General features: G+C 29.7%; 4 protein-coding genes across 4 annotated transcripts in view; 2 read left to right on the top strand and 2 right to left on the bottom strand.

Annotated features, from left to right (window-relative positions):
* Window positions 1-2,083, top strand: part of LOC108751960 (decapping and exoribonuclease protein-like) — a 3,289-nt gene extending 1,206 nt beyond the window's left edge. The window contains exons 2-4 of the mRNA XM_018492465.1: window positions 954-1,183; window positions 1,301-1,665; window positions 1,747-2,083. Coding sequence (XP_018347967.1) covers window positions 954-1,183; window positions 1,301-1,665; window positions 1,747-1,992 — 841 coding nt within the window. The 3' untranslated portion in view covers window positions 1,993-2,083. The remainder of the gene's footprint in view (window positions 1-953; window positions 1,184-1,300; window positions 1,666-1,746) is intronic.
* A 1,676-nt stretch (window positions 2,084-3,759) lies between these two features.
* On the bottom strand, window positions 3,760-6,119 carry LOC108752075 (G patch domain and ankyrin repeat-containing protein 1 homolog). Its single transcript, XM_018492689.1, has 3 exons — window positions 4,622-6,119; window positions 4,032-4,258; window positions 3,760-3,931 (listed from the first exon to the last, which is right to left on the bottom strand). The coding sequence occupies exons 1-3, from the start codon at window positions 5,756-5,758 to the stop codon at window positions 3,760-3,762; spliced, it is 1,536 nt and encodes a 511-aa protein (XP_018348191.1). The 5' UTR covers window positions 5,759-6,119.
* Window positions 6,120-7,963: 1,844 nt separating this feature from the next.
* Window positions 7,964-8,415, top strand: LOC108752074 (mitochondrial import inner membrane translocase subunit Tim10). Its single transcript, XM_018492688.1, has one exon. The coding sequence runs from the start codon at window positions 8,052-8,054 to the stop codon at window positions 8,325-8,327; it is 276 nt and encodes a 91-aa protein (XP_018348190.1). The 5' UTR covers window positions 7,964-8,051; the 3' UTR covers window positions 8,328-8,415.
* Window positions 8,416-8,952: 537 nt separating this feature from the next.
* On the bottom strand, window positions 8,953-11,722 carry LOC108751943 (regulator of chromosome condensation). Its single transcript, XM_018492440.1, has 6 exons — window positions 11,582-11,722; window positions 11,391-11,471; window positions 10,758-11,137; window positions 10,152-10,518; window positions 9,529-9,801; window positions 8,953-9,434 (listed from the first exon to the last, which is right to left on the bottom strand). Coding segments are annotated over exons 1-6 (1,293 nt in total). The 5' UTR covers window positions 11,583-11,722; the 3' UTR covers window positions 8,953-9,243.
* Between the last annotated feature and the right edge of the window lie 1,912 nt (window positions 11,723-13,634).

Consider the following 13,634-nt stretch of genomic DNA (forward strand, 5'->3'; position numbering starts at 1 on the left):
TATATATAATATAATTTAAATTAATATACAATCTTGTATTAATTACTCAAGTAACAAAATGGCATTAAAAGATTACGTAATAACGTCTAAAGCCCAATGTCCACGATGCTAGAAATCGGGCCAAAATCTCGGAGAAAGAGTTAACAAATCGTATTTGAACAATTTTTGGCCACATGACCAATGGTTGGACAATTCTTTCTTCATCCGAGATCTCGGGCCGATTTCTAGCATCGCAAACATCAGACTTAACAGACCAAGATAGACATGATTACAGCTATATTCTAAAATTCACTATCAATGTTGAAAGTCTATAGTGCATGTAACGTAAAGTATTTTTCAGGACTGATAGTAAATTTGGTTGGAACACAAGCAAATGAGAATGGATTAAAATGGATTAAAATTTTTTTCTATCCGAATGCGTACTTTAAATGCTTTTTTTGAATTTAATTGGATTCAATTAGACTCAATTGCAAAATGCACAAAAATGCAAAATGTCTCTTTAGGGCTATTATCATTATCTATTTTATTTCATTTATTAGCTAAAATATTCATCCGTTTTGCTGGACAAACTGCAGAGCTATATTTAAATTTTTTTTCTGTCAAATTCTTTGCTTTCGTGCAAAAATGCTTCGAATGAGCATAATTTTATCGAAATTGAAAGTGAGGGGTGGGGGGGGGAGTCTTTTGGAAAATTATTATGATTTTTTTTAACCAGAGCAAAACTGGATAAAACCGGTTATAATCATTAGGTTGAGTTTAATATAAAAAACCCGGTTTTTTGCCAGCCCTGATTATCTTTTAATGTCATTCTATTTGCGGATATATACCTACAGTTTATAAATTGCTACAAATGGCGAGGCAAATAATGTGCACTTGTATGCATTAAACTTAAAAAGTTATTTTTTAATTTTATATTATTACACTGTATTCTAATTGGGAACAATATTAACTAGGTTGGATTTTGATTTTATTTGTGCTCGTGGGTTAATAAAGACAATACTATCTACCCCATATATTAACAATGAAAACCATGAATGGATTATATGTGCAAGTAAATATCGCGGTACAATATATTTATGCAAGTTTCATTCAGACAAAGAAGAACAAAAATACCTCATGGCATCAGACTATGAAAAACAAGTGACTTCACGGGGATTTAAATTTGAGCAGTATATGCTTGCAGGTATTTCATATATTATGACAGTTATGTATTGTTTTTACTTTAGATATATGAAAGACAAAATGGGATTGCTCATTGAATTTATATAATTAATTTAATTAAATAATGTGTATCTTTTAGATCATCCATCACACATACCAAATCCAGAACAACCGCTTAACGAGTGCGAAGAATTCAATTGTATGTTTAAAGCAAAATTTGACACGTATTCGTTATTGTACGGCGCAGAAATAGATGGAATTTCTTCACAACATTCTATAAGAGATACACTTGTTGACAAAAGATTTGAATTAATTGAGTTGAAAACATATCCAATGTATGATAAAAATATGTATGGTAAAGTTCCCTGTGAAAGAGTATCAATGTGGTGGAGTCAAAGTTATTTGGTAAAGACAAATAAAATTATATTTGGATTAAAAGACAGAAATAACAAAGTAAGAAAAATAAATGAGTATTCTATATGTGATTTGCCATATCTTTCAAAGGTAATTTTGTTTAAAAAATTATGCAAGGTGATTTGTAAGGATATATTAATGTAAAATTATATATGTTTAATTATATTACAGAAAAATTATTGCACAAAAACATCCAAACTATTCTGCAAGATATTTCTAGATAATGTCAAAAGAATTGTTATTAAAGATCATAATGAGTGCATGTACAAGTTTCAATGGGAGCTAACAGATAAAGATGTTGTGAAATATACTGAAGAATCTCCTAATAATGAAAGATTTTTCTTCTTAAAGCCATGGTTTATTACTGAAGCAGAAGATTACAGAAAATCAAAGCAAATATCAAAATCTAATAAGTAATTTTTATATTAAAAATATTAGCCACATGCAAATATGAATATATGGAATATGTTAAAGATAAAGCATATATTTATGCACAATATGCATATGTGTGTATCTTATATTGTCGCGCGTTTTTTTTTAAAATATTTTTTTCATTTACTTATATAAAAGTTATGATTTTTTAATTGACATTGCATATTTTAATTTATAAAAAAGTGAAATAAGTGAAATACAATCCTTCTACTATGGTAAAAACTTGTTAAAGATTTCACAAGTATGGAAGAATTTTTTCAAATTTTTATACATATATTTCGGAATGATAAAAAATATCTGTAGATCTCAATGACCCAGTAGACCCAGTAGATCGGAAATTTTAATATTATCGGTGGAAGAATAATAATCATTTTTTAAACAATATGATTATTTACACAACATAATTATTTTACGCAAAAATGTATATTTGAAATAAGTGCAGAGATCCTTATTCAATCAAAGCGGACATTAGTGTTTAATAATATTTTTGCGTGAATTTTACAATTTTTAGTTTATGCAAACTATATACTGGTTTATCATTATTATATTGTCTTGCAACATAATCCTAAATTGCTGAAATGCACAATGTAACAAATTAAACTGATAAGTAATTTAATGATGCTGATGCTAATAAGCATCTTAAAATAAAACACGTAAAGATACGAAAAATATAAATATTTAATATTTATTATTATAATATACAATTAAATGTAGATGCTTTAAGTTTATACATTTAATTATATTACTGAACAAAATAAAAACTGTATTAGATACTTAACTGTATTAGAAACTGTATTAAATACTTCAACTTAGAGTTTGCTTGATTGCATCCATTACTTTCCAAAACATATATTTTGATATTCATTTAGGTTGAATCAACTTTAAATGGAATTTATTTTCTTATTTCTTCAAATTATTTCCTAGCTTATTGGTAACAATAGTATACAGAGTGGTTCATCTTAATCCAACCAGTAAAATATCTTAAAATCTTTAAATTTAAGACAAAAATGTTTCAAATAAATATTGCTAAGATACACACACAAGAGAAAAAGAAGATAAAGACTTGGTTCACTTTAAAAAGATATCCTTAAGGTCAGGCCAAGGTTATCTAAATTTTTTAAAATGATATTAATAAATTAATAAGATTTAATAAAATTATATTATTTTTTTAACTCATGACTCCTCTAATTATTCTGCATATAAAAAATACCAAACTAGAGAGATAAAAAACCAATAATTGATGAGATACTTTATTCTGGTACATTGACATGAAATATTAAGTACCTGTTAAATTGTTACGCTTAATTTTTTAATAATCGTATTTTAATACTTTTTTTGAGCAGAATAATGAGATGAATCAATTGATTTAAAAAAAAACACATAGTTGCTTATTTAAAAAATTATCCATTTTGCTTATATATATATATATTTTTTTTTAAAGCAACTATGTAATTTCTTTATAAAATTATTTATATTATTATTGACCTTAATATAAACGTATAACAAAATTTAAAAAATCTTAAAAGAAAAACATATTATTTTAGTCCTTATTCTTTGAAGTGACAAGTATGATTTTATTAATGAAATAGATGTATGTGTAAAAAAGATAAACTTTGTAGATATAATTGAGATAATTATTTTATATTTTATACAAAAGTTTGTAATGAAAATTGAAAATTTAAATATTTCAAGCTCATACATTTATTCTAATTCTAATTATATAATTAAACAAGACTTTATTACATATATATATCAGACACTTCGACCGAGAATTTGCCCGATTGCATTCATTTCTTTATAAGACATAGGTTCTAACATTAATCCAGGTACTGGTGGAATCAATTCTAAGTCACGTAGTTCATTTACTTTTATCTTTAAATCGCTTCTTAGTTTATTAATGGCAGTATCACATTCTCTCTGATCTGTAATGTATAATATGTAATATGTAATATATAATATAAATAATATAGATTATAAAAATTACAAAATATAAACTTTCTTGTTCTGCTAATTTAAAATTATTTTTTTCAAGTAATTCTTTAGCTGCTTTAGACGACATCTTTAAAAGCAACGGTCCTACTGTTATCCAAGTTTTTTCATGCGATTGTTTTTGAAGTGCTCTCATTCCAACACGATCATCGTTTCGTCTCTTGTCTAGAGCGACTATTTCCTCTCGATCAGTGAGAATTTCGCCAGCTTTGTTTTCAACTTTTTCTAAGTGTTCCAATAATTCGTGCTGCTCGTCCGCCATCTATAACAAATTAATAAATGTATCATTTTTTGATTTATATATTTTTATATTATATAGAAAGGTTCTCATTCACATGCTACAATTTAATGAAATAAACTTTATGATTTTTATATATTTTTTAATTTTTATTGACATAATTAACGTGAGATAAAGAATTGTACTAATAACATTATATAGAGCAGTAAAAAATATTTTTATTAAAATTATTAATATGAAATATCTTATAATGAAAAAAAGATTGAAGATTAACTTACAAGTCTTAAATATATAAGAACAGTAAAAGTTATATTTTCATTACACTCTTAATCTTGAAATAACATCACATTCAAAATAGAATTATTTATATTTATTTTAAGATAATGCTATACGCAAAGCTCTTTCTTTCCTAGCCTCTCTGTGAAGTAGCCTTTCTCTGTCCCTTTTTTTCAAAGGTTTTTGCTTGGGCATTTTGGAGCTATTAATGGCAGTTGTATCGCCCGACTTAAAATGAGTAATCTTATACTCATTTTCAATTAATTGTCCCAATCCTTTGCGATCCATTTTTAAACATGTTTTAATGGGATATTTTATTCCTTTCCCAGAAGGACCAAGACCAGCTTCCTCGTCCCATCCTGTATTCAAAAGCATTCTGTATCCTTTATTTTGCCTTGATATTCCATACATTGTATATTTCAGTTTCGGTTTTGTATTAAAGATGTGTAGAATTGAACTTTCGTGTTTTTGTGATGTTGTTTCTTGAAAGGTTGCTTTACAGGTTTCACAGTAAAACGCTGCGTTCTGCTCCAGCTGTGTCTTATCTTCCATAACATTGTCTTTATTATATTCCACTGATGATTCTATAGGCAATGATCTTACTGATAAAGTACCTGTATTATTTGTATTTGGAATATTTGCAGTTAACTGATTGATACTGCTTATGGAGTCAGACTTCTTCAGTAGCGCTACGATATTCAAATAATTTCTTTTTAAAGCTAGTTGTGCTGCAGTAAGACCAGACTTATCTCTAGTTTTTTTGTTAGCCCCGAGATTTAATAAAAATTTCACAATCTCTAAATGACCATAATAAGCAGCGGACATTAATGGGGTCCAACCAAAGTCGTCAGATAAATTCACATTTTCTGTCGTCATGTGTTTTTGCAAAAACTTTAAGTCCTTTTGCTCCACTGCTTTTAACAATGTATTGACTGTGACTTTTGCTAGAATATCGTCGGAAAGTGTACTCTTCTTTGATTGTACAATAGAAATTGGATTTGTGTTGAAGTTATCTTGGTTTCCAGTAACTTTTAACCTTAAATTCTTTAATCTTGCTGATGGAGTATTGCTATAACTAGTTTGTTGAACAATTTCTTCATAAGTAGCCTTTGCTTCGTCACCTTGGAAAGCTAACTGATGAATACATCTCTCTGGAGATTTATCCTGTATATTAGATGACTCTCTGACGAAGGTCTTCCATGGTATATCAATGTTGTGTCGTACATGTATCCACTGTTGCAAAGGCATCTTTTTTACGTCATACGTTACGTTATCTTGTACTACTGGCACATCTTCTCTTCTTTAATCGTTCTCTTGTTAAAATTTGTATAGAATCCTTATAAAATATCCTATTTGCTCAGTCCATATTTATCTTTTTAGGAATCACAAATAATACATTTTTGCGGTTTAAAACGTTGTAAAATACGAGTACAAACGACGAACAATGTTACTCTGCACCTCGTTATTGCCACAATAAAAGTTCGCAAAAAGACTTCGCAAAAGTTCGCAGACAAAATAAAGTTGTGTCTCAAAAAAAAAGAGTATATAGATCTGACGCGTATTGTTCACAGACGCTCGAAATGTTATGTTATCGAGATAATACGTCGATAGCAAAATTTACCTTTGCTTCAACACGATGTCACTGCAACTGCAATCTGTTGCAATCGTCTCGCCTGAACGCGCGTCACGTAGTAAATCACATAATTCACAATTAGGTTATGTATGCCAAATACTCTCTAGAGAACTCAATGCGGGGAATTCTCGGACGACACAGAGCAACAAATCGAAATTTACTAGACCAGAAAGAAATTTTTAAATCGCATTTTTTGAAAGCGATCAAGTAATTGAAAATTTATAAATATAAAAGATTGTTTAAAACTTTGTAATTTTTGAAATATTTATTGCGACGTGAGTCCACGAAAGTCGCGGAAATATTTGCTCATGAATGAAATCTAACAAGAGAATCTAATAATTCTGATTTTTTTCTTTCTTTCTTTCTCTCTCTCGCACTTTTTGCATCTAGCACTTTCTCATAGTAAAATTACTTATTTAGGTCAATAATATTTTTAAAAAATAATTTTTACAAAATTCATATTTTTAAAATTATTTTTTAAAAATATTATATATATATATATATATTGACATAAATAAATAGAGATAATTTTATCATAAAATTTTCATATTAGATATTTTTTGATACATATCTCGAATATGGTTTCTGAGATATATGTTACGAAAAGAGCTAATAATCACTAATAAGGATCGAGTCATTTCACTCTTTAAAACTATTTTTACCGTACCAATTAATATTTTCTAAATTCTATTTATTAAAATCTATTTATGTGTAAAATAATCTATATGTATAAGTTTCATTAAAAATTTTAATGAAACTTTTTATACATACAGATTGTGAGAAAGTCTCAAAAGTTTTTGCATTTAAATTAAATGAGGTAAATAAATATATATTTAGGCATTGAAAAGAAAAAAAAGCAAATGTATTGAGTGCAAACAATACAAGCTACGTTAACTGACTAATTTTTAATCCACAGATTGCTCCACATTATTCTTAGGCTGATATTCATAGTCAGATCTTATATTCAAGACCGTCCTAAGTACGGTCTTAAGAAGTCACGAATCAATCAGAGGGCTGCATTAGCATCTTAAGATATTCTTACTTAAGACGATCTTGAAATAAGAATCGACTATGAATTAAGCCGGTCTTAAAGTATTGTATTATTCTTGAAGTATTGCTTTTATAGAAATCTTGATTCACACACACAAAGCGGAGAGCACAGATTCTTACATAACGCGTAAAACATGAGGCATAAGAAAATCAACCAATCAGAGTTCTTTATTTTACGGAAAGGAAGGAAATAAAGCACTTTGGTTCATTTTCTTATACCTTATGTGTTATACATTATGCAAGAGTCTGTGCTCCCGCTTCAGAATTTATCGAGACAAAACGTTGAGAGAGGTTAGGTTAGAAATTATTGCCGACGATCGCGTGGCGCATGTGGTGTACACGTTCAGGTACATGAAATTTTTTAACTTGTAAATGGGATCTCGTTACGATTAAATAAAAACATGGCTTTGCCAACTTGGGCGAAGGTAGGAATTGGATGGTACGTGTACACAGTATCTTGAAAAAAGTTTTTCACGTCTGATTTTTGCATACCACGTTAACATTAACCTAAAAATTAAACTATGATTATCGTGCCAATAGAATAATTCCGAATATTTATGATTTTTGACATTTATATAGATCAAAGATTTCAGATTTTGCGTTTGTTAGTCTATAAAAAAAAATATTTTTATATGATTTTATTACAGAATGATGAATTTATATTTTGTAGGTCTATAGCCACTGTTCTAGGACTTTATTCATTTGTGCTGTCCAAGAGAAGCATCAATGCTCAGAGATATGATATTATGAAAGCTAGACAACGATTGCGCGACGCCAATACTGTAGAATAATTCATTGAGAAGTGAAGTAAAATTTTTAAGCAAAGAAAGCGTAATTGTAGAGTACCAAGTCAGAAGAATGGCAGCATTACCGCAATTAGACGAGGATAAAATGAAGCTGGTGCAGGATTTAGAAATAGAAATGATGTCAGACATGTATAACCGTATGACATCTGCATGCCACAGAAAGTGTATAGCACCAAAATATACCGAGGCTGAACTAGGGAAAGGAGAATCAATATGTCTAGATCGTTGCATCGCTAAATATTTAGACGTTCACGAACGTATTGGCAAGAAACTCACACAAATTTCAATGCAAGAAGCAAAAAGTGCGGAACAACCAAAGACAAGTTAAATCTTTAATTATATTTGGTAGGATCTTGAACTTATTATCTATAAGTTGTCTTTAATCTTGCTTCAATTATGACAGTTTGTCAAGTGTCCTAAATTAAAATTAATGATAAACTGTAGTATATCATTCTGTACTTTAATGTTTTAATTACAAATAAATTAAATGTTATAACATGTTACAAATTTTTAATTTCCCAATTTATATTTAAATACATCATATTCTTTCCATGATATATTAAATATTATAATCTTGTTGAATTTTATTAAAGTAGTTTATAAGTTTGTTAAAACACTTATAAATTATTAACTACTTTGTATAAATTTATAAACTACTTTAAATTTATTTTGAAGAGATATTTATCTGTATCAGAAAGCCTTGGGGCGTATAGATCGTTTTAGATAAATACATTTACAAATAGTTTATTCTTCAAAATTTCATACAACACAATTTGCAAATAATAATGCATAATACGTTACCTAAATTTTTATTAAATTTAAATAGCAGAAAAATTTGGCTATCACTCCTATTTTACATTTAACAATTTTTATTGATTATTCAAAATATAACTTTTGTCCATTCAAAGTAATTTTTTTCCATGTATACTTTTAGACACAAATTTTTGTGGTGTAGAAAAATTTTTGTTTTGACAATATATATATAAAATAAGTATTAATGCTAACAATACAACAAGAACACAATATATTAATTATTGTAAAAACAATGAATGGCAATGTGAGTATGTACAAATTTAAATGTTATGGATTCTGAACAAAATTGAAGACTTAATGGAAGGTTTATAGTCCTGTTTGGCAACATCGCCGTTGTTAAAAAATGAAGTAGTAAAGAATAAATGGCTTTTTTTTCGTTCTTGTCTAAATTCATATCACATACATAATATTTCCAAATATAATATTTAATATTAACCAGCAGTTTTATCTTTCACTGGACGAATTGTTGCCAATGCCAAAGTGTGCTGGCCGCCACCGCTAACTCGTACCACTGTCTTTCCCTCTAATTGCTTTCCCTTAACTAATACTGGTTCCTCGACATCTTTTATATCTCCCGTTCCAAGATTTCCATTGGTTCCCATACCCCATGAATATAAATCACCTATTATAATAAAAATAGAATCCTATATATATGAATTTTATATATTTGTTTTTAAGATTAGTTGATTTTATATTATATCAACACTTTATATTACCAGATTCCGTGACGGCAAAAGATTCTCTACTACCCGCGCCTATGTCAATACATTTAGTGGAACTTAAAGCAGAAACTAATGTAAGCTCTTCCGCGTCTGAGCAATTAGGTCCAAGACCAAGGCGACCGTATTCTTTGCGACCCATCACAAAAACTTGTCCCGCGTCATCCAAAGCTATGGTATGGTGTTCTCCACTACTGATATGTTTCCATACTTTGCCGCTAAAGGTTTTTGATATTTGTGGATGAAAATGAATATCATTGTCCTTCAAACCTAAAATATTTTCGAACAAATGCGAAAATTGTGTATGGAAAATATACAATTAAAAAAAATATCTTTCTCTTTTAAAGAAAGAAACTTATTGTATCGTATATGCGATACATAACCAATAGAAAATTAAAGCCTTTAAGATTATATCTTTATCCTTCTGAGATTCATATGAACATCAAATTATTATATTACTATTACCGTTCTGTCGAGATTGAATTTTAAAAAATCCAAAAAATTAATTCGGCGCGAAATTTTCATAATGATATATGCGATATCGAATTATTGAAACACTTAAGATCTAGTTTTGACCGTTAAAGGCTTTTATTTTCTATTGGTCTGTGTCTTTCTCTTACCAATTTGGTGGAAATTATTTAAACCAAATACATATATATCTCCTTTTTCATGTTCTTTAGCAAAAGTGCAAAAATTTCCTGCCCATATATTGTCAAAATATAATTTCTTTCTGATTTTAAATTCAACTACGCCTGGAGTCAATAGCAGACCTATTCCTTGTCGTGTATTTCTACTGGCTGTACGTGCAGCTACTCGTCCTAGTTGTCCTTGTTCACCGCGTCCACAAGTATATACACGTCCATTTTCACTAAGTAACACTAAATGATCATTACCTGATGCTATTTTGACAACTTTTACGTCAGGTAATATTTCTATAGGGAATCGCTCATTTCCTTTCAATGTTAATCCCATAGAACCATGTGTATCCTATTTATAAATTTATCACATATAAATGAGATTTTCTTTTAATTAATACTAATTTATAAAAATAATAATTTATAATAAAATAATTTGTAAAAGTATGTTTTACATATTTCTATATATTTATGTGAAACTATAATATAATTTGTTTTATATCCTTATAAATTATATTTATAAAAATAATATAAAAGTAATAACTTCTAAAAAAAAATGATTATAAAAATTAATTAATAGAAAAGATATACCCTAAATGTGCCCCAAGCAAATACTCGACCATCATCTAACAATGCAGCGGTATGCGAATCTCCTGCTGTCACCTGAATGGCTTTACCAGGCAATTCAACTATGCCCGGTACTGTCTCAGATCCTTCCTTGGTAGTGTCTCGTCCAAGCGCCCCCTCGTCATTACATCCAAAAGTCAATACTTCTCCTGTGTTTCTCAGACATACATTATGCATAGCACCAGCAGCTACAGTTATAACATCTTGATAATCAGATATGGCTGCTGGACGCATTTTCTCAGTGACATCTTCTCCTAAACCAAGCTGTCCAAAATCGCCTTGTCCGAATACAAGCATAACACCACCAATTGAAAGCGATCGTAAGTCAGGTTTTACACTTAATCCTGTACAAGACAAATGTATAGAAATTAAATTTCAGCCACACAATCTCCTAGAAGGGCAATTTATTTTAATTTGTCGAACATTTTTGGAGAATATCATTATTTTCAATTCTTACAGAAAAAGAGACCGAAAGATATACTTTTACATTCTTACAAAACATGTTCTTTTGTAACGAAAGATTGCATAGGTTACGATATTTAAGTACGGGAGAAAAAAACAAAAACGGGAATAAAACAAAAAATTGCTAACTAGTACCTTGCTTCTTTTTGCTCTGCTTTGGCGCTTTGTCCGCTTGCACGGGGTCTTCGGCCGTCCGTTTTGTAGATTTTCGTGGCACTGCAATATTTTTAGGTTAGGTTCGAGAACATTATCATAAAACGCTTATCATGACTGTCACCCGCATTTTGGCGATCGCTTTTAACGTCAGTATTTATACACGTACTTACTTTTGCTATTATTTTTCGTAGATTGCTAATATATGTTACTGTTCGCTCCGTTGGCGCCAAAAGCCACAATGCTCCAAACCTCGTTATTGTTGCGCAACTCGTGAAGTACGTCGAAGAACAGACGGAACAGTACGCCCGGCGCCAACGCCGCCAATCAGCGCCAACAGCTGCTTTAATCGTTACGCACGATTCTCATTGGTGGATTTGAATACGATTCGTGTACGGAGAACCGGCGGAACGGTAGGGAATACGATAAAACGTGCGGCGATCAACTTCTCCTGAGAGGTTGCTTAGTTACCATCCGATTGTTTTTTTACAGCTATGTTCAGCGTACTACGTGCGATTACCCGCCAAAACGTTCATTACCTCGCGCAACTCATCCAAAGGTAATCAAAGCGAATTTTATGCACATAGGAATCATTTCGATTAACTTTAATCGATCAAAGTTATTGATTCAACTGACAGAATTACTTCACAAAACGATATTTATAATATACAGTTTGTTGTTTTTAATCTTTTTTCGATGTATTAAATATAATTCTATTAATTAATTAATTAAATGAATTTGATAGTTTGATTTTGTATTACTTAATAAGATAATGCTGATTAAGTTAATCAGAGTTGTTCGAAATGGCCTTTAGTATCTAATCATAGATACTGTTAAATAGAAAGTTTTGTAAGCTTTGTTCTAATAGCAGTAGTAAACCCATTGCTGTAAGCTTTGAACTATGACGTTAATTTGCTCTAATTGTAAAGTCTAATAAACTAATTTATAGTTCGAATCTGGTTAGTTTACTTAAAGCTTAATTAAGGATTATGGCTTAATACAGCGCCAGGAAATTTTTTTGCTAAAAAAAACTGTAGAGCTTAGAGCGAAAAGTTAACTAAGTTTTATTACAAATCCTATTACAAATCCAGACTAAAATATATCTAAAAAAAGGGTTAGAAAAAGATTTTTCGCGTGATCTATATATACGGCGTTTATTCATAGCTAGGTACTACTTATATCTTCTATTTTGCTTTCTTATTTTCGTTGGATGAAGAATAAAATTCGCATATTTTGATATTTATAATATTTATGCACTTTTATATTTTGTCGGAGTAGGATCGAATTTGACAATCGGCATTCATACGAGCTTGGTAAGTTTACTCGTAAAAAAATGTTACGACTCTGAGATAATGAGAACGACTAATATTTTATAACTTCTCTCAGTAAATTAATAAATGAAGGCGGACGCAAATACTACAACGCTTCGTAAAACCGGCTGGAGCACGTTAAGAAACTTTCGAATTCTGCGGTTTAATATCTTAGATAAAGCCAAGATTAACGTTTTCCAGTTTAGCAGATTAATAACTTAGATCAGTATTCATAATCGGTTCTTATTTTAAGATTGTCTTACGATTAGTAATATCTTATCTAAGATGGTAATGCGATCGATTCTGTGATTCAATTATAACGTCTTAGGGCTATAATATTTAAAATAGTCTTAAATATAACAATCAATATGTGTCACAGTTATACAAAAATGGACTTTTTTTTGGGACTTGAATAAACGTATTTTCCGATGGATTTTTGTTCGCTGAAAACGAATCTGGCCGCGGTATTTTTGTAACATTCGAGAGATTATTGATAAAAGAATTTCAAATATATATATATATATATAGAAAGTTAGAATCTGATGGTAATATCTGAACATTTTGAAAAGGGCAAATGTCTATTCTCATGATAATATATTGCAAGTTTAATCGCCGTCGTTTTTCACGGTTCCGTTTTCATTACTTTTATCATTTATTATCTTTATTGTCGTTCATTTATCTCATTAATTTTGTTATTTGTATCCGTCATTTCTCGTAATTATGTCATTTGTTATATTAGTGTGTGAAGCATACGCATCTCGGCGATGTAAGTGAGGATCGTGTGTTGAGTATCATGAATTTACCGACACACAGTTATAACGTTTCTTATTGACAGAACTAATGCGCACCCAATGCACATTAAAGCCGTTGTACACAAATCGAATCAAGATGTATGTTTAATAAACGTATAGAAACG

This window comes from Trachymyrmex septentrionalis, unplaced genomic scaffold (assembly GCF_001594115.1).
Source record: "Trachymyrmex septentrionalis isolate Tsep2-gDNA-1 unplaced genomic scaffold, Tsep1.0 scaffold53, whole genome shotgun sequence".
Classification (NCBI taxonomy): Eukaryota; Metazoa; Arthropoda; class Insecta; order Hymenoptera; family Formicidae; genus Trachymyrmex; species Trachymyrmex septentrionalis.

Coding starts and splice junctions, on each gene's coding strand:
- LOC108752075 (XM_018492689.1), bottom strand. CDS start 5,758: ATGCCTTTGCAACAGTGGATACATGTACGACACAACATTGATATACCA. Junction 4,259..4,621: donor AAGAAAGAGCTTTGCGTATA/GCATTATCTTAA, acceptor AATTTGTTATAG/ATGGCGGACGAGCAGCACGA. Junction 3,932..4,031: donor GCTAAAGAATTACTTGAAAA/AAATAATTTTAA, acceptor ATTATACATTAC/AGATCAGAGAGAATGTGATA.
- LOC108752074 (XM_018492688.1), top strand. CDS start 8,052: ATGGCAGCATTACCGCAATTAGACGAGGATAAAATGAAGCTGGTGCAG.
- LOC108751943 (XM_018492440.1), bottom strand. Junction 10,519..10,757: donor TTGCTTGGGGCACATTTAGG/GTATATCTTTTC, acceptor ATTTATAAATAG/GATACACATGGTTCTATGGG. Junction 9,435..9,528: donor TTTTGCCGTCACGGAATCTG/GTAATATAAAGT, acceptor TTATTATAATAG/GTGATTTATATTCATGGGGT.